General features: G+C 41.2%; 1 protein-coding gene across 10 annotated transcripts in view; it reads right to left on the bottom strand.

Annotated features, from left to right (window-relative positions):
* Nucleotides 1-9,306: 9,306 nt before the first annotated feature.
* LOC117512979 (neural cell adhesion molecule L1-like protein) overlaps nt 9,307-21,276 on the bottom strand; it is a 123,352-nt gene continuing 111,382 nt past the window's right edge. For all 10 annotated transcript variants that reach the window (XM_034173231.1, XM_034173234.1, XM_034173233.1 and 7 more), the window contains 2 exons: nt 18,264-18,336; nt 9,307-10,026 (listed from right to left, as the gene is read on the bottom strand). In XM_034173231.1, coding sequence (XP_034029122.1) covers nt 9,810-10,026; nt 18,264-18,336 — 290 coding nt within the window. In that variant the 3' untranslated portion in view covers nt 9,307-9,809. The remainder of the gene's footprint in view (nt 10,027-18,263; nt 18,337-21,276) is intronic.

Raw genomic sequence — 21,276 nt, forward strand, 5'->3', positions numbered from 1 at the left:
CTCAAGCAATGTCCAAGCATGAACCAGTTCAAACAGCGGTACAAAAATATGGTTTTTTCTAGGTATAGGGAGGAGGAAGGGAAATGAGGGTTAGGGTGTTTTTGTTTTTTGCTTCGGCTTGTAAATATATAGTATTTTGTATGTAAGTAGGCATGTGTAGGTGTATATTTATGTTTGTGTATATATATATATATATATATATATATACATATATATATATATATATACATATATATATATATATATATATATATATATATATATATATATATATATATATATATATATATATATATATATATATATATATATATATTCTTCATATATATATGATTCTTCTTACTTATAAGGTTTTGAATAATCAGGTCCCATCTTATCTTAGGGACCTCGTAGTACCATATCACCCCAACAGAGCGCTTCGCTCTCAGACTGCAGGCTTACTTGTAGTTCCTAGGGTTTGTAAGAGTAGAATGGGAGGCAGAGCCTTCAGCTTTCAGGCTCCTCTCCTGTGGAACCAGCTCCCAATTCAGATCAGGGAGACAGACACCCTCTCTACTTTTAAGATTAGGCTTAAAACGTTCCTTTTTGCTAAAGCTTATAGTTAGGGCTGGATCAGGTGACCCTGAACCATCCCTTAGTTATGCTGCTATAGACGTAGACTGCTGGGGGGTTCCCATGATGCACTGTTTCTTTCTCTTTTTGCTCTGTATGCACCACTCTGCATTTAATCATTAGTGATCGATCTCTGCTCCCCTCCACAGCATGTCTTTTTCCTGGTTCTCTCCCTCAGCCCCAACCAGTCCCAGCAGAAGACTGCCCCTCCCTGAGCCTGGTTCTGCTGGAGGTTTCTTCCTGTTAAAAGGGAGTTTTTCCTTCCCACTGTAGCCAAGTGCTTGCTCACAGGGGGTCGTTTTGACCGTTGGGGTTTTACATCATTATTGTATGGCCTTGCCTTACAATATAAAGCGCCTTGGGGCAACTGTTTGTTGTGATTTGGCGCTATATAAAAAAAAAATTGATTGATTGATTGATATATATATATACATATATATATATATATATATATATATATATATATATATATATATATATATATATATATATATATATATATATATATATATATATATATATATATATATATATATATATATATATACATATATATATATATATATATATATATATTGATATCGGTTTAGGTGTGTAGGAATCTATGTGTATATGTGGCAAAGGGTATCACTGGTTGTGGGGAAGAAGGGGTAGGGAAAAATAAGCTGATGCTTCACCCTACCCCTTTTCGGACATGTTGGGTACAGAGTAGGAACTTTTTTGTTGTTGTCTTCACTGATCTATCTTGTAGTTGTTGTTGTATCAAATGTTCGAAATAAACAGTTTTCATTCATTCATTCATTCATTTCGCAAATAATGACAACAAAAATTGTAATATTGGACATGCAAACCTACCTTTGTCTTGTTGTTTTTTCTCGTCTTCCAACTTCTTTTTTCTTTTCTCCGCTCCAGAGGGATCATTTCTTTTCTGAGACATGACTTGCACTCACTTCTTTCCTCACGATTAGTCATCGACCACCTGACCCAAGTGGTGCATCTAAATTTGCCCAACAGTGGCAGCAGCCAACAGGAGGCATCAATTAATCTTGTATTGGTATTTTGTCAAAATGAATTTATTTTTTTCGGGTGTAATACAATTTCGTTTAAATTATTCAATATTATTTTAATTTCATGTATATATTTACTTTTTTATCACAACGTCTCGGTGCTCTTGGGGCCCCCTGGTGGCGTGGAGGCCCTAACCGACCGCGTAGTTGGCGTATGCCTTGGGCCGGCTCTGTGGATGAATGAATGAATGAATGAATGAATTTTAATTTGGCACACACACATACTAAATAAAAGAATCTCATAAAACAAAAGAAAACAAAAACTCATTGACAATTTCCCAGTTTTGTGTGGCTGAAAGAGTGCAGGCTGAAGCAAAAGCTTATGAATGCCCCCCCCCCCCCCCCCCCCCCCCCCCGCCTTAACCAGTTGCTATTCGGGGTTTTCACGTATCCCATAATCCCTTGCATGCCAGAGAGTCGCTGCAGTCAAAACAACATAGAGAATCCACACGATGACAATTGTAAATGAATATATTCTACAAAAATGTCATTTTTTTATGCTTTTCATCACGTTAATAAGAGACTGCTGCATGATACCCTGAAAACTTGCTAAAACAATTATAACAAATAATCCATGTCTGCTACGTTTAATCTGAATGAATTTAATAACCGCAAACCGAATTTCAGACATATTATATATATTAGTCTGGAACAAAGAGGACAAACAGTGTTGTAAAGAACAATAGTCAAGACGTTAAAGAACAAACTTCACTTTCCCCCAGAACGACATGATCAGGAAGCGAGCGTAGCTCACAGCAGCTCCCATTGAAAATAACAGAGAGACAGCCTGTGATTCTCGCATGTTTACATAAAACAAACGCAATAACAATGTCTAAAAACCAAGAGAATATATTCACAAGAGTTTTAGGCACAATATAAAAATAGTTTTATGTTGCGATGTTAATTGTGTTGTCCGTGTGCAGCGGTTAAAGTGAAGCGTGATCAGAGCGTCTCAATGCAGTTCTCAATGTTACTGAGATCTCACAGAGTGGCGACCTCTCCGAGGTTTTGCAGGATTTGAAACCTGAAAAGCCTCAATATACACATATACGTACACTCATAACAACAAATGCAAAAAAAAAAAGCCAAGAAAGACAAGCAGAGACAATATAGAGTAAACAAAAATATCTGAACACTGCAGATCAAACAGCAGTATAAGGCACAGAAAAGACAGAACAGTAACAAAGTCAGTTAACCTAATTTATCGTACTATAATAAGTAATTATATTGTTTTTATAAAGTCTTTTCAAGCCAGCCAAAATACCAGATAATTTAATAATATCAGTACAGTTATTGCCAATTTTAACACCTTTTACGGAGACGCAATGACTTTTTACAGTAGTTTGAATGTTTAAGCTGTCAAATACTAATGTTCCTCTCAGATGATAACAGGATTCCCTCATTTTAAACAGTTCCTGGACATGTTGAGGCAAGAGTTTATAGTTAACTTTATACGTGGTCTGTATCGTAATATAATCAACCAAGTTCCAGAATTTCAAAATGTGTAAACAAGCAAACAGTGGGTTTGTTGGCTGATGATATGTTTTTTACTTATAACTCATAGCTTTCTTTTGTAACAGAAATATTGGGTTTGTATTTGTTTTACATGTGTTTCCCCAAACCTCAATGCAGTAGGTCATGTACAGGACAATCAATGAATGATACAGTGTAACCAACAAATGCTGGGGAGGAAGTATTGTGCTTTAGACAGAATTATGATGACTTTTGAGATTTTGGATTTAACATAATTTATGTGAGCTTTCCAACTTAAATTTAACATCGATAAAAACTCCAAGAAACTTGGTTTCGGTTACTATTTCAATTTCAGCATCATTCAATAATTTCTACTTAAGTTCCTGAGCTTATTTCCGAATATAAAACATTTTGTTTTACCCAAAAGACACGATAATTTATTTGACTCAAACCAGTGTTTACATTTTTGTAGTTCCCTCTCCATCATGTCCAGAAGCTGTCCTAAGTGATCCCCACTACCAAACACAATCATATCATCAGCAAACAAAATGCATCTCACAGAAAACCAAACTTATATCATTAACAGAAACAGTAATGGCCCTGATGACTTGATGGTCTGTTTTGGAAATGAGGAAACAAATGGATTTTGTTTTGTCTGTTAAAATATTGAATTCCTTTTATAAAGAGCAGACAATACAAGAATTATCGTTCTTCTGTTCCTTTTTTTGTTCATGAACCATGGTCATGGATGTAAACAAGGAATTAATGAAATGACATGAATGAAGTGATCCACTCAAACACATAGGCCGGCTCCGTGCATCCATCTGTGTCTGCCTAATCTGCATGCAGCACACTGAAGGACACCGTGTCATGTGGACTACAACCCAAATTCCAATTAAGTTGGGGCATTGTGTAAAATGTAAATAAAAACAGAATACATTCATTCATCTTCTACCGCTTAGTCCAATTAAGGGTCGCGGGTGGCTGGAGCCTATCCCAGCAGTCATAGGGCCTGAGGCGGGGTACACCCAGGACAGGACGCCAGTCTGTCACAGGGCCACAAATAGACAAACATACACAGACACACCCACACACACACCTATGGACAATTTTAAAGATGCCAATCCACCTAACCCACATGTCTTTGGATGTGGGAGGAAACCAGAGCACCCGGAGGAAACCCACGCAAACACGGGGAGAACATGCAAACTCTACACAGAAAAGCCACGGGAATTGAACCCACAACCTTCTCGCTGTGAGGCAACAGTGCTAACCACTAAGCCACTGTGCTGCCCAAACAGAATACAATGATTTGCAAATCCTCTTCAACCTATATTCAACTGAATAAACCACAAAGACAAGATATTTAATGTTCAAACTGATAAACTTTATTGTTTTTGTGCAAATATTTGCTCATTTTGAAATGGATGCCTGCAACACGTTTCAAAAAAGCTGGGACAGTGGTATGTTTACCACTGTGTTACATCACCTTTCCTTCTAACAACACTCAATAAGCGTTTGGGAACTGAGGACACTAATTGTTGAAGCTTTGTAGGTGGAATTCTTTCCCATTCTTGCCTGATGTACGACTTCAGTTGTTCGGGGTCTCTGTTGTCATATTCTGCGCTTCATAATGCACCACACATTTTCAATGGGCAACAGGTCTGGACTGCAGGCAGGCCAGTCTAGTAACTGCACTCTTTTACTATGAAGCCACGCTGTTGTAACATGTGCAGAATGTGGCTTGGCATTGGGTTGCTGAAATAAGCAGGGACGTCCCTGAAAAAGACATTGCTTGGATGGCAGCATGTGTTGCTCCAAAACATGGATGTACCTTTCAGCATTGATGGTGCCATCACTGATGTGTAAGTTGCCCATGACATGGGCACTAGCCCCATATCATCACAGATGCTGGCTTTTGAACTTTGCACTGGTAACAATCTGGATGGTCTTTTTCCTCTTTTGTCCAGAGAACACGACATCCATGATTTCCAAAAACAATTTGAAATGTGGACTCATCAGACCACAGCACACTTTTCCACTTTGCATCTGTCCATTTCAAATGAGCTTGGGCATAGAGAAGGCGGCGGCATTTCTGGATGTTGCTGATGTATGGCTTTCACTTTGCAGGGTAGAGTTTTAACTTGCACTTGTAGATGTAGCGACGAACTGTGTTAACTGACAATGGTTTTCTGAAGTGTTACTGAGCCCCCATGGTAAGATCCTTTGCACAATGATGTCGGTTTTTAATGTAGCGCCATCTGAGGGATCAAAGGTCACAGGCATTCAATGTTGGTTGTCAGCCTTGCCGCTTACATGTAGAAAGTTCTCCAGATTCTCTGAATCTTCTGATTATATTATGGATGGTAGATGATAGGGTCCCTAAATTCCTTGCAATTAAACATTGAGAAACATTGTTCTTAAACTGTTGGACTATTTTTTTTTTCACACAGTTGTTCACAAAGTGGTGATCCTCACCCATCTTTAATTGTAAATGGCTGATCCTTTTGGGGATGCCCCTTTTATACCCAATCATGACACTCACAATTAGTGTCCTCACTTCCCAAACGCTTATTGAGTGTTGTTAGAAGGAAAGGTTATGTAACACAGTGGTAAACATACAACTGTCCCAGCTTTTTTGAAATGTGTTGCAGCAATCCATTTCAAAATGAGCAAATATTTGCACAAACACAATAAATTTTATCAGTTTGAACATTAAATATCTTGTCTTTGTGGTACATTCAATTGAATATTCGTAGGTTGAAGAGGATTTGGAAATCATTGTATTCTGTTGTTATTTACATTTCACACAATGACCCAACTTTACTGGAATTGGGGTTGTATAACTCATGTGGTGGATGTGACATTTTCCTTGCCAGCTGGCCATTCTCATCATCAGATGGTTATGTGTTTTTATTTTTTACCATGTCATGGGAGCATGCCAACATGTGCATTGTGGTGGCATGTTGAGAGGTGAAGTTCTTCATGGCATGATATACGGAGCAGCAAAGCACTCACATGAATGGGCACATGGCTCTAGGATGTGGGGCAAATGAGCTGCCCACACTGATCTGTTAGCGAGGCTGTAAGTAAGGCTGTCACATAACGGACAGGCCATGTAGATGCTATAATCGCGTGTCACGTAAGGCGTAGTGAGCCAGTGAGCTGTTTTTATTTTTCACCATGTCATGAAACCCTCGCCATATGTGCATCATGGTGGCATGTTGAGAGGTGATGTTCTTCATGACACGATATGTGTTCTCCAGCTCTGAGTAGCAATGACACAGTGGTCAGCTGTGACATGATGATTGCCTTGGTGGGCGCACCTGGGTCATGATCATCAGCGATAACGTGTCATGTGACGTGGCTGTCTGGTCAGATGACGTGCTGGCGCTTTGACACCCAGCTGAAGCAGCTGGGTTTTTTTTTTTTTTTTTTCTCTGTTGTGGTGGTGTGGGCACGCTTCTGGTCGGTGATTCCACCTCCAGCGTGACATGCTGGATATGCCATGATGGGTGTTCCACAGCTGTCAGCTGTTCCATTATGGACATGACAGCTGTCCACATGTGCGCACTGCGCTGGATAGCAATGGCACTGCACTCCGACCACCGTTCAGAGTGCAGAATTAAATGCTCTGCAAAAATCAAGACAGGCTGCAAAGAAGAACTATTGATATCTGTTCATTTCTATACAATGAAATAGAAGCAAAAAATTTTCATATCATCCCAACTTCTGATTTGGAGTTATAAATATATTCTTACAGCTTTGAAATCTTCTTATCCCTGCACTTGTAAACATTCAGTATTTTTATTCTATTGTATTGTATTCCCTTCTGTTCTATTCTAGTCTAATCTAGTCTATATCGGGTTATCAGAAATCCCTGTTTACCTGATACAGAACTGGGTTACTGATATGATATTACCAAGAGAAATTTAGCTTCACAAAAAGTTCTGTCAGAAAGAGGTGACTTTTTCAGCAATAACCTCTTCCTCTTTAATATAACTTTGTGCAAAATGCTCTTCTATCTTTCAATTAAGTAAATTACTGTCCACCTCATTAAAGCTGTGGTCACAACCCGCCGTACTTGCACATGCGTGCAGTCTACTTGCAAAAACGTGGGCTAAATTTGGAGATCCGTACGTCGTAAGTACTGCCTCAGTACGAATTTAGGAGCACGCAGACGCACGCAGACACACACAGACACGCCGTAGAGGTTTTAGTGCATGCAGAACTTTCGCTGCGGTCAGGCTGCGGATTCACCAGCAGTACAGATGATGCACGCTGAGTACCGCCTCAGTACGGATTCAAAGCAGCACATTTTCATTCAATTACTATTGAATTAACCAAATCCATACGTAGGCAGTACGGATTGCGGCACTCACCACATACTATGGAGGCCAACAGACTTGCATGCACGACGCAGCTTCTCACTTGAACTTGGACTTTATTTCCAAACGTCAGCAACACAGACACTCCACAGCTTCAGTCTGTTAACTAGCTGTAACTTTTCGAGGCAAGTAAACACTCGTACAACTGACCGCTGCAGGCTGGACATGCTCATGCATCGCCGACGGCGAAAAACACCTGCTGCTCCGGTCCCGCTCATAAAAAAGAAAAGCGACCCCACACACACACACTGCTTTATTGTCAACTCTCTTTATCGTTACACTCCTAGAGAAGTGCGTTGAACGTACTCCCTCCCTCCTCTTGCTACTGCCTCCGTACGTAGTGGCCGTGGCATCCGCAGAAAACGTACGCTGAAAAAAAATGCACGGTGGGTTGTGACCGCGGCTTAACATATAAAAAGTGTCTCACATCATTTATCATCTGCTGCTGCATATGAAAAGTCTGCTCTAACTATCAATATGATGGTTTTTCTGCAGTCAACATGTGAATGCAGCATGCCACTGCGTCCATATCATGAATAACAATATCATTTTCCAAATATGTTTACATATCAGCAGCTAGATATAATCGGATTCAACAGTACCCACTTAGACCTACTTCTGGCATTGTATAGCAAAAAAAAAGCTGTTAAGTAATTCACTTTAACAAGTTTAATAGCCCAGCTATCTGACAAAATTGATAAAAGTAGAATGATTCATCCTGCAATTCAAAGTGGAAGTTAAATGGTCTGATTAAAAGCACATTGTATTTAAAAGAATTTACTCCAATACAAAAGGGACCTGAGTGTGAAAACATTAATTCACCATTTTGACTTTTGATAAGTTGCAATAAAGTGAATTCATGAGTACACTTGGCTGCTGATTGCAGGCATGTACTAGTAATGAGGGGGCTGGAGGTGCCGTCTGTTCTGAAGACGTCTGCAGACTCCTACCCCTCACACCCTGGATTCTGATTCTGTGCATGATGGAGGAGTTGGACTGCCAACATGTAGACTTGGATGTGATCTCTTGGTCATGTGACCCATCTGGTCAGCATGGTGCCTCAGTGGTTATGTCACACCAAGATGGTCTGGGGTTGGATTCCACCCATAGCCAGTTTCTTTTCTTCTGTACATGTCGTCCATGTATCAGTGTTGGTTAGGGTCATGCTCCTTTCTCTGTCCTCGACCAAGGCAGTGTTTCTAGATCTGGTCTTGGTCCTCAGGCACTGGTCCCTGGCTGTCCACTGCTATGAGTGTTTAGATACTTTCTATCAATAATTATAATGCCTTAAAGGCAGAGGACAAATTTTGTTGCATGTACGTGCAAAGACACGTGCAAAGACACTTCACATGTATTGCCCCAAGTAACCTGTGATGGACTGGCCTCCGATGCACAGGGAGCTGTAGTCTCTTACCAGCTTCTTGCTGTAGAATCCGGGGAGAAGCACCAGCCTCAGGGCCTTTATTGGATTTGCTTCTCTACTTTTTCTTCAGAAGTCAGGATAAAATCATTCCTTTTCCTTGACAAAGGGTCAGGTCAGCTCTGGGAACATGTGCTGGTGCCGCACAATGGAATCGCCTTGGGTCCTGGATTGCAACCAGCCAGTTAGAGAACCTGGGTCTTTTGTCATTGTCACTTTTGTTTGAGCAGGTGCAGTCTCATCCCTTATGTGCGCCTGATGTCGTCAGATGTCAGAAGTGAAGCAGAGGAGGTCCTGATTCATACTTGGTTGGGAGACCACTTGGGAACACCAGAGGCTGTGTGCGTTTCTCCATGTAGAACTGGAGTTGCATCAGGCATTAAAAGCTTACACTAAATCTCAGTGCAGATCAGTGGCCACCCCGCAGCCAAAAGACAAAACAAACAGCAAATAAAACAAAGTTCAAAAATCACGTTTGATATAAAAACACAGCAACACATCAACTTTCACATATTTGCATATAAAAAGTGATTGGGAAAAATGTCTGTTCAGCATGGACATAACATACACAGTAATGCACATCAAAGGAAAGTGACTGTACTGGATTAATTTCACATGTGATTCTGTCTGCAGGAGAATGCTGAATATTCCACCAGTCAGAAGGCAAATTTAACTGAAATCTGTTTTATCGAAACGCATAAATGATGAAAACCTCCTTAGCAGTGAGAGAATCTTGAACACTGAAGTAACTTTCCAGTCTGCAGTTATGAGACGTTTTTACGTCTCTTTAAGTCATGTTTAAAGCCAGGGAAGCTGAATTTTAAAAGTATCTTGGAAGTCTTTGAGGCTTCATGCAGTGACTGGGTTGGGTCCACTGGGCTCGGTGATGGAGCCTCTGTAGTTTTGTCCAGAATATTCTCCGATAAATGAGCCATCCTCATTGAATTCTCCTGCTCCGTCAGCATAGTCAACCAGGCTGTCTCCGCTGAGGCTGTCCGCGTTGATGTCGCCATCATCCAGCGAGCACAAGCTGCTGCCTCTTAGCGGCTTCTCGTCGCTGTCACTGCTGTCAAGACAAACACAGGAGTGGGGTGGCGGTCAGGGCTCAGCACACAAACAAACATCCTACGCAGTTATAAATGCAGCTTTAATAAAACAAAACACAAATCTGAACAAGACATCCATGGGCAAAGGCGAGTGCTGCAGAGAGACACTGTCAAGCTACAGTCACATTGGCTACAAACTATTTTGTGTGATGGGTGCTCCCAATGCGTGCCCATCTTGTGGTTACTTGGTGATACTCTGCACAACATTTAAATAAATCATTTAAAAAAATGTGGGAACCTGATATGGCCAGTGTGAACTTTTCTTCATGTTTGCCTGCTTTTAACGGAATTAAAGTTTGCTTGATTTTTTTCACTCTGTCTTTCACCGTGACATTCCTACATCTCTAATTTGCATGCTGACATCTCTGTAAAATGTCTTGTTAATCACTAAAGATGTATTATCTTGTCATAAAACAGCACTTTACGATTTACAAGTGTTTATTTATAAGAGGAAAAAATGCCAAATATATTACATTTGTACGGAAATACAGCTCAGAGCGTATTCGGCCATCTTTGATCATTTTGTTTGAGTAAGCAGCCAATGTACTTTACACTGTTGTCATGTTGTTGGCACCTTGAATTGGATTGGCAGTTGCTGATTTGAGTCGTGCATAACATAGAATTCTCGTCTATTTTGGCCCCACCTAGAGGGGAGCATTGCGAACACTTGTCTCTTGTAAAAGCCCACTTTGATTGAAACTGAATGGCAGCTCATCGCTTTGCCTCTGTCTCTTGTACCTAATGTGACCAAGGGGTTAAACGCTCGACTGCGCATGCAGACGCTCATGTTTCTAGTTGTTACACATTGAAAAGTTCACTACAGTGGTAGGCAGGGATGGATGCAGCAGGAAGGGGAACACAGGGGAGGCGGGGAAGGTGGGGAAGGCTTGCTACAATCATTTTACTAATTGCCAAGGCTTCAGGACCAAAGGCAATTTCAAATCTCTTTAGAGCCACCAATGGAAATTGCTCGAGTGCAGCTCATTCTGAACAGGGAGCGAGTGTCTGCGTGTGTGTATGTGAGAGTAAGAGATTGAAAAAGCGAGAAGGAAGAGGGGGAAGAGGCGGGGCATATACAATCCCAGACAAACAGCCTGTCATTCCCGGTATTCCAGAGGGGCCAGCACACAGGCCGAGTAGATTAAATGCCAATATAAAACTGGGCAGCTGGCCAAGCTGCAGGTGTCTCACTACACGACGCCGGGTCACCTCAAAACACCCAAGATGTTTTTGTCATCTGCTGTAATTCCATAAATCACCCATGTTTGGGAATCGCTCCAGCTTCTTTGGTTTTCATCACACGAGACCTTGGCATTAAGACGCTCAGGTATCACGTGCAGGATGCAGCGTACTATAGGTCATGCCTTTGTCAAGTACAAGCTCAACATTTAACAAAGACGGCTCAAACTCAGATTACATATCATGCCTCCTTCATGTGGGTATTTTAATAAACCAGTCTTATCAGACCTATTTCTGACGCCGTTTACCATGCGAGCCACATCGGGTCCACATTTCCATCTTTATCAGACCTTTCTAGAGTGCTGAAGATAAGTGGCTGTTATCGGAGAGCAGCGGAATGCCGAGCCGCCCACAGTGACTTTGAATACGCAGATAAAACCCGGACTGGAGGCTTTTGATCCCCGGCTCCTTTAATACCTTTGTCAGGATTCGGATCCGGCTCAGCCTCGTCTGTTGCTTTTGCCTCAGTCTCCCCAAACAGGTGAGTGATGGAGGCACATCAGAAGTTAATTAAATCTGTCTTCCCGGTGACCCGTGCCGACTTTGTTTGGGGGCAGCTCACACACTGCAGGTGTGAGGTGAATATTTTTTCCCTGCCTTCCAGCTGATGTTGTATTTCTATTTTAAAGATGTCTTCAGGGGCACTTTCTGCTGCACATAAACTATGAGGGCACTCATTAAAGCTCATGAGGCCCAAAACGTCACATCTTCGAAAAATCAGTAGTGTCGTTTGTCAGGTCGAACTCAACTTTTTCCATGATTTATGAAAATTAACTTTTTTGTGAAATGTGTTGTCACACAATGTTTAAATACCTGTTTTTTTTTTTTAATTTACTGGCTCTCCACATTGTTCATGACTGCCCCAAAAGTCAAATCCAAACTGAATAATTTCATCAAGTTTTGTGAAGAAAAAAAAATCAACTTTCTAGTAATATGTGTTATCTTGCAATTTGCAAACAAATAAACAACCAACCTTTTGTGTGTATCTTATCATGGTATTTGTTCTCAACCCAACCACAAATCCAAAATAAATTATAAAAAAAAAATCATAAGTAAAACAGCCCCCCTTGCAATGAATAAAATCTGTTCATTATTTATTTATTTATTTATTTTTCATTTTAAATGGAAAAACACGCAGATAATCGTATTTATTCCAGAGAATATATATATATATATATATATATATATATATATATATATATATATTTCACAACAAACTTTTCTGAAAACATATTGCATCCAGTCCTTTTTCCAAATTCATCCCAACAATGAAATAGTTTATCTTCACACTCAGAGCCGACCAAGTTTCTTTAAAAAATTAATTTTTTTATGCAACACTTCTCTGTGGGGTCAGACCCAAGAGTCTGATCAAGTTTCATGTTTTTTTTTTAATTAAAATAAGTAGTGCTGCTGACAAACAAACTGTGTATGTGTGTGTTGGGGGGGGCATTGAAATACATCAGATGAAGAAGCTGGGGGTGGGGACCCTGCATCTTTTTTTTTTGTTGTTGCTCACAGTCTACTCGAGCTATGACGACACCTGCTGTTTCTGCAGCCGACTCTTCGTCTCCAAAGAGCAATCGTCTGAAGCATAATTACCACTCGTCAGCTCCCCCGACACGCTGCTTAGCGGCGAGCAGCCTGCTGCCTTCAGAGATTCAAAGGGCACAAGAGAACCCTGAATGCAGCTCTAAAACCACAAAAACAACATCACAGCGTGGCTAAGGGCGCTCCGGGGGGTGTGGAGGCGACCGGGGCGAACGGCCTCGTGAAGGCAAGCGTGACGAACATCCCAAAGAATGACGCCGAGACCCCGTAATCCAACACCATCCAAGAAATATAGATACCTAAAGTCAACGTTCCCAGTGATCATGATCAACAACTTCATCTGTTATTGCTGACGGACAGTAAAAACCTACAATGTACGGCCTCCTCACTAAACACTATCAAATTACTGGCAACAATCTCAGGGATGCAGTTGGCAGGGACGGCACAATAGCGAATAATCACACTGTGAATTATAAGAACAATCAACGAGGATATTTTAGGTGTTTTCTGTCGTGTCGGCACAAATAAACACGGTGTGTTTACGCTGTGGCTGCAGTTCTGCATTCGAGCCAAACAGGATTCAGCTGAGAGTCCGACGCTGTCAGCGCAGCAGCACAACAATGCAAACAATAGCAATTCAACAGCGATTAGAAAATACAACCGCTGGCAAAAATTATGGAATCACCAGCCTCAGAGGATGTTCATTCAGTTGTTTAATTTTGTAGAAAAAAAGCAGATCACAGACATGACACAAAACTAAAGTCATTTCAAATGGCAACTTTCTGGCTTTAAGAAACACTATAAGAAATCAAGAAAAAAGATTGTGGCAGTCAGTAACAGTTACTTTTTTAGACCAAGCAGAGGAAAAAAATATGGAATCACTCAATTCTGAGGAACAAATTATGGAATCACCCTGTAAATTTTCATCCCCCAAATTAACACCTGCATCAAATCAGATCTGCTCGTTGACATTGACCCTATGCCATGACATTGACCCTATGTGTCTTTTTGCAAGGAATGTTTTTGCAGTTTTTGCTCTATGGCAAGATGCATTATCATCTTGAAAAATGATTTCATCATCCCCAAACATCCTTTCAATTGTCCAAAATATCAACATAAACTTGTGCATTTATTGATGATGTAATGACAGCCATCTCCCCAGTGCCTTTACCTGACATGCAGCCCCATATCATCAATGACTGTGGAAATTTACATGTTCTCTTCAGGCAGTCATCTTTATAAATCTCATTGGAAAGGCACCAAACAAAAGTTCCAGCATCATCACCTTGCCCAATGCAGATTCGAGATTCATCACTGAATATGACTTTCATCCAGTCATCCACAGTCCACAATTGCCTTTCCTTAGCCCATTGTAACCTTGTTTTTTTCTGTTTAGGTGTTAATGATGCCTTTCGTTTAGCTTTTCTGTATGTAAATCCCATTTCCTTTAGGCGGTTTCTTACAGTTCGGTCACAGACGTTGACTCCAGTTTCCTCACATTCCTTCCTCATTTGTTTTGTTGTACATTTTTCGATTTTTGAGACATATTGCGTTAAGTTTTCTGTCTTGACGCTTTGTCTTCCTTGGTCTACCAGTATGTTTGCCTTTAACAACCTTCCCATGTTGTTTGTATTTGGTCCAGAGTTTAGACACAGCTGACTGTGAACAACCAACATCTTTTGCAACATTGCGTGATGATTTACTCTCTTTTAAGAGTTTGATAATCCTCTCCTTTGTTTCAACTGACATCTCTCGTGTTGGAGCCATGATTCATGTCAGTCCACTTGGTGCAACAGCTCTCCAAGGTGTGTTCACTCCTTTTTAGATGCAGACTAACGAGCAGATCTGATATGATGCAGGTGTTAGTTTTGGGGATGAAAATTTACAGGGTGATTCCATAATTTTTTCCTCAGAATTGAGTGATTCCATATTTTTTTCCTCTGCTTGGTCTAAAAAAGTAACCGTTACTGACTGCCACGATCTTTTTTTTCTTGATTACTTATAGTGTTTCTTAAAGCCAGAAAGTTGCCATTTGAAATGACTTTAGTTTTGTGTCATGTCTGTGATCTGCTTTTTTTCTACAAAATTAAACAACTGAATGAACATCCTCCGAGGCCGGTGATTCCATAATTTTTGCCAGGGGTTGTAAAACAGCTGTCTGCTTACAGCTTACAGCCTCAGCGCCACATTGTTTTTTTTTTTTTAATTCACTGAATGTCAAATAAGTTCAGTTACTTCGCCTCCAGGATCAATCTGTGCATCTGCAGTGGGAGCTTCGTCAAATTAATACTTTGCCTGTGTTTGAGACGTTGCACAGAAAATAAATGATGGTCTAAAGGATAAAACTGAAACTGAGATCGGCACTCATGCCATATGATGATCAAAAAGTTTGAAATATAAATTTCAACATTTCAGTCACTTGATCAGGTTGCTAACAGGGGATGTGATTCACCGCCAAATAAATACATCAGTGGCGGCACCAGGAGGGGGCAGTGTGAACAAATTACATAACAAGCAAACATAAAACGAACATAAAACATCCCCTGCTCAGATTCCAAATGTATGTGCATGTACAGTCATGTCTTTGTATAAGTTATGGATAAAAATGTGTGAAATTCCTAAATGACTAGAACCTGTTCACCCTATGGCGTAAAGTGACTGACGCTGCCCGAAGTAGCAGATTCACAAAAATCTCTGTGAAACACTGGAGAAGGTTCACTGCAATTGCGCAAACTTCCTGTCTCCAATGCAGCTCGACATATGCCAGCAGAGGGCGGCATTTTGCTGGCGGAGCGATGGTCCACTGACTCGCAGTACGTAGTGTTGCGCTCTCTGTGGCGCATTAGCGTACCTTGGCAGAGCTCATCCTCAAATCAGCGTTTGAGACATCACATGACATATATGAATTCAGTGTAATTCTGCGATTGCGTCACTTGCAACTGGTGCATCATTATATTCCTTCACATTTCTACATACAGGTGGCGATGCATCCAGTCAAGCCTCCGATGTTGGCCAGCGGATGCCAGCAGAGATGAACTAAGCAGTAATGATGTACTAGCGGAGGTGATATAGCAGTAGAAGAGTTCAAATCTTGCAGGCATTTTAGCATCAATATAGAAGATTTTAATCATGTTGAAAAATTTTCCAAAGAAAACATCAGTGTTGCCCAACTGACATCAACGTAGCTCCTGTGCACCGCGGGTCAATCCTGTGCACCGTGGGTCAATGGTAAGCAACTTTCACTCTCCATCTACAAGCGCCAGGCTAATCATGAGTGTGTGAGTGGGCCATTAATGTATCATTTGTGCTAAACCCTTTGAATTAAAGCTGAACGTCTGAACTACAAACACATCTTGATTCATTTCAACCCTGGTGGGGTGCAGAGACATCCCATAATCTTCTTCTTCTTCCCAGGTCCCTTTGTTGACTTCTGCAAAACATTTCACGTAAATGAAGGCTGGCCCCAAGACAGCATTAAAAAATTTATTTGCACAAAGTTCAATGTCAAGGAAGTTGGTTTTCAACCTGATTTTGTCCAAATACGGCACACACTAAGGTGGATTCCATAATTGCCCTTAGTTGGCTTTTGGGTGAAGGTCTTTGGTCAAATCTTGGTCAAATATCAAAAGGCCACAGTCCTTACTGTCTTCAAACCCACAGGTTTCATGGTCACTCTCCAAAACGTTTGGACCTGACTGCACAGTGCATCCAGAAAGTATTCACAGTGCTTCACATTTTATGTTATAGTCTTATTCCAAAATGGATGAAATTATTTTTTTCTCAAAATTCTACACACAATACCTCATAATGACAATGTGAAGACAGTTTTGTTTGAGATTTTTCGCAAATGTATTAAAAATAAACTAAGAAATCACATGTACATTAGTATTCACAGCCTTTGCCAAAAAGCTCAAAATTGAGCTCAGGTGCCTCCTGTTTTCACTGATCATCCTTGACATGTTTCTACAGCTTAACTGGAGTCCACCTGGGGTAAATTCAGTTGATTGGATGTGATGTGGAAAGACACACACCTGTCTACATATAAGGTCCCACAGTTGATAGTCAGAGCACAAACCAAGCTTGAAGTCAAAGGAATTGTCTGTAGACCTCTGAGACAGGATTGTCTCAAGGGACAAATCTGGGTAAGGAAACAGAAATATTTCTGCTGCTTTGAAGGTCCCAATGAGCACAGTGGCCTCCATCATCTATAAATGGAAGAGGTTCACATCCACCAGGACTCTTCCTAGAGCTGGTCGCCCGTCTAAACTGAGTGATCGGGGGAGAAGGGCCTTAGTCAGGGAGGTGAACAACAACCCGATGGTCACTCTGTCAGAGCTCCAGCATTCCTCTGTGGAGAGAAGAGAACCTTCCAGAAGGACAACCATCTCTGCACCAATACACTAATCAGGCCTGTATGGTAGAGTGGCCAGACGGAAGCCACTCCTTAGTAAAAGGCACATGGCAGCCCGCCTGGAGTTTGACAAAAGACACCTGAAGGACTCTCAGACCATGAGAGACAAAATTCTCTGGTCTGATGAGACAAAGATTGAACTCTGTGGTGTGAATGCCAGGCATCATGTTTGGAGGAATCCAGGCACCATCCCTACAGTGAAACATGGTGGTGGCAGCATCATGCTGTGGGGATGTTTTTCAGCGGCAGGAACTGGGAGACTAGTCAGGATTGAGGGAAAGATGAATGCAGCAATGTACAGAGACATCCTGTATGAAAATCTGCTCCAGAGCGTTTTTGACCTCAGACTGGGGCGATGGTTCATCTTTCAGCAGGACAATGACCCTAAACACACAGCCAAGATATCAAAGGAGTGGCTTCAGGACAACTCTGTGAATGTCCTTGAGTGGCCCAGTCAGAGCCCAGACCTGAATCTGATTGAACAGTGAAATGCTGTGAATACTTTCCGGATGCATGGTAGATGGACAGACACACACACACACACACACACACACACACACACACACACACACACACACACACACACACACACACACACACACACACACACACACACACACACACACAGACAGCCTAAGCACAAAGGTGGAACACCTTTGTAACTATTTTGTAACTAAAAGACACACGGCCCATTCCTAGCTGCTAACTACGCTGTGTGGTTACCTATGCCATTACACGCTGAGAGCACTGGCTTTCAGGCTGATCCTGGTAGCGTGTGCAAGGTTTGCTTTGGGGAAGGGAGACATACATAAAAAAAATTATTACTGTCACCAATGACAAATGGCTTTCAGAGACAGAAAATATTTAACATATGGCTGTTAGATTATTACTTCTGCAACACAATGCAATTCAAAGTGGGGTAAAAAAAAAGAAGTCATTCCTGGGTTGTTAGCTCGCTGGCACTGCAGCTTTCCTCTGCAGAATGAGCGCTTGGCTTACCTGTATTCACAGAAGGTGTCGTCATTCATTTCTTGAGACTCCACGTCAGGATGGAGGTCCTCCTTCTCTTTCACTGCAGGGGCATCAGCACAAGCATTTCAGCACCACAGCAGCAAATCACAGAGCTGAGCTATCACAGACACACAAAATGTCTTAAAAGGTGCTGAGCATTATTGTAATGGGGGGCCGGAACAGGTGGCATTGACCTCTTTTAAGCTTTTTCAATTTATTGAAGGAAAAAAAACCTGCACAAATATTTCAATCTGTGATTTTCTGGGAGGTCAGATGTGATTGGAACTGAGTGTAGATGGAACATTTTTACAACACCTTAGAGCAAAAGTCAGGGCCAAAAAGCTTTTGAGAACAACAACTTGTCCGTTTCATGGAGAGCCTCTGCTCAGCGACTGCACAAAGTGCTGCACAACAGCTCTTTGTGTAAATATGCTTTTAAAATGTCAAGTTCCTTCTATGGAGACAAAGAGGGGTTTCATAAAAGTAGCTGGGTGGCCAAAGTGCAGATCCAAAGGAGATGATGAAATATTCAAAGTTTTGTGTCCAAACTTACTGCAGGAGAAGAAGTGGAGTGGTGAGGAGGAGAAGGTAAAACACAATGAAAACAAAGAAACCAACCAAGTTATGCAGGCTGAATACGCTCGGTTACCAGGCGACCGAGGCAGTAACAAGACCAGCTGATTCTCGCTTGTCTGATACAGCAAGGTGTGTAATCTAAGGCACTGAGCCGAACTGGCAGTGCAACACAAATGATACTCACGTGCACACTAATAAGCCGCATGCCCCTCAGTGTCGGGCCACTGGTTGTAAGGCATTGTAAGCAACATGCATCAAACATGCACCATGTGTTTCCAAACGGGGTGCAAATGAGGGCTCATTTTGTGCTTCAAGAGAGCAAACAGATCTGCCTCAAAACTGAAGAGCTCGAAAAGGAAACCGACAATGAGTTGACTAAAAATACAGGTCAACCAATTCACTGTGTAACATGATTTTTGTTCCTGGCATATAAGTGTCTTTTTCCTACTACATTTATTGCAAAACAATAGAAAAAGCCCATTTTTCATGCCAAACTTTGTTTTTTTGGACTGTACAGCAATTTTATCCCCTCAAAACAGCTATTTTTGACAATTTTCTGACGTTTTCACAATAAAACTAAAATACGGAACATAACTGCAGCAAGGTTTATTTTCAAACATTTGAAAACAATTTTACAAAGTTAAAAATGAACAGTTTTCCTTGATTTACAAATGTGCAACAAATCACTTTCCCTTATCAGACCCCAAATGTAGTCCCCCATCATGTTTCATTGTAAGATCCCTGATATCTGTGTTCAAAGTCCATCATGTTTTGGTGGAAGCGCTCCCCATGTTCTTCTGAGTATGCCCCCATGTCCTTGAAGTTGTCAAGGTGAGCATCCAGAATGTGGACCTTCAGTGACATGCTACAGCCCATTTGGCCATAGTTTCTCACCAAAGTCTCAACCAGCCTTGTGTTTGCCCAGAAACCCATGGACAACATCAACAAAACTTTTCCATGCCTCCTGTTCCTTTGCTGTCAGTTTTTTGGAAATTCAGGCCACTCTATGATTTTCTTGACTTGTGGTCCAATGAAAACACCAGCTTTCACTTTTGCCTCTGACAGCTTTGGGAAAAAGTCTTGAAGATACTTGAATGGTGCAGACTCTTTGTCAAGCGTTGTGACAGATTGTTTCATAAGACCCAGTTTGATGTGCAGAGGAGGGAACAAAACCTTGTGAGGATCCACCAATGGCTCATTTTAATGTTACAGCTTCCAACTGAGAATTCAGGCCTTTCAGGCCATTGCTTCCAGCGATAATGTGCTGCCCAGTCTCTACTGTCCCAAAGGCAGCGAAAACAGAGAAACTTGGTGAAACCTCCCTGGAGTCCCATCAAAAATGCCACCATTCTGAAGTCCCCAATGACCTCCCATCCATACTCATCATAGTTCAAAGCTTCCAGCGGATATTTGACACTGTTGTAATCCTCCTTGAGATGCACTGAATGAACCAAAGGAAGTGATGGATACTTGTTCCCATTGTGCAGTAGCACAGCCTTCAGGCTTCTGGATGAGCTATCAATGAAGAGTCTCCACTCATTTGGATTACATGCAATTCCAAGTGCCTGAAATGTCACAACAATAGTCCAAACTCTCTTCCTTGGCAAAGAAGCTAGAGAAAAGTTGGTGACATTTTCTTTGGCTTGTTACTTGCACACTTTTCATCCAACAAGTCCCACTCCTTCAGCCTTGAGATCAAAAGCTCAGCATTTGACTTTGTAAAACCAAGATCTCTGATGAGGTCATTCAGATCTCCATGACTTGGGAAGTAAGGATTCCTCTCACAAACTGTATCTGTAATGTCACAGTCCACTGTTCTCCCCATCCTCTGATTCAGTGCTTTCTACAAGTACTTCTGATGGTTGTTTTCATTCTGGAGATGAAGGTACAGGAAGTGTGGCACTGGTGCAATGGAAGATGGAATGTCAGGATAAGGAATTGCAGGTGCATTCTTCCCACTTCTGTGTTAGGAAGGATCCACCATGCAGAAGTAGCAGTTGGTTGAGTGGTCAGTGGCTTCATGCCATATTCTTGGAACAGCAAACTTCATTGCTGTCTTTTCCCCTCTGTTGTTTAGGTTAATTTTCTTTGATTAAAGAGTGAAATATTCATGAACAAATGAGAATCTTCAAACCTCAGTAAATTACTCTCCTGTTCTTGGAAGTTCTTACTCAATCTATACAAATGAGGAAGGTTTTCATAAATATAATTGCTTTGTCAACATTGTATTACATTTGAAATGATGTTTGAACCCTTTTGACATGATCACAAAAAGAAAATATGATGACCACAACTCTGACAAATGGACTTAACTTTTCCAGAAATTAGTAGTGACCACTCAGTGAATGTGAAAAGTGGTTAATTTGCAATTTCATCGTCCTGACCACAAAACCAACGTTTGGAGGTCAAGACCACTATTTTCTCT

The sequence above is a fragment of the Thalassophryne amazonica genome, chromosome 6 (assembly GCF_902500255.1).
Source record: "Thalassophryne amazonica chromosome 6, fThaAma1.1, whole genome shotgun sequence".
Classification (NCBI taxonomy): Eukaryota; Metazoa; Chordata; class Actinopteri; order Batrachoidiformes; family Batrachoididae; genus Thalassophryne; species Thalassophryne amazonica.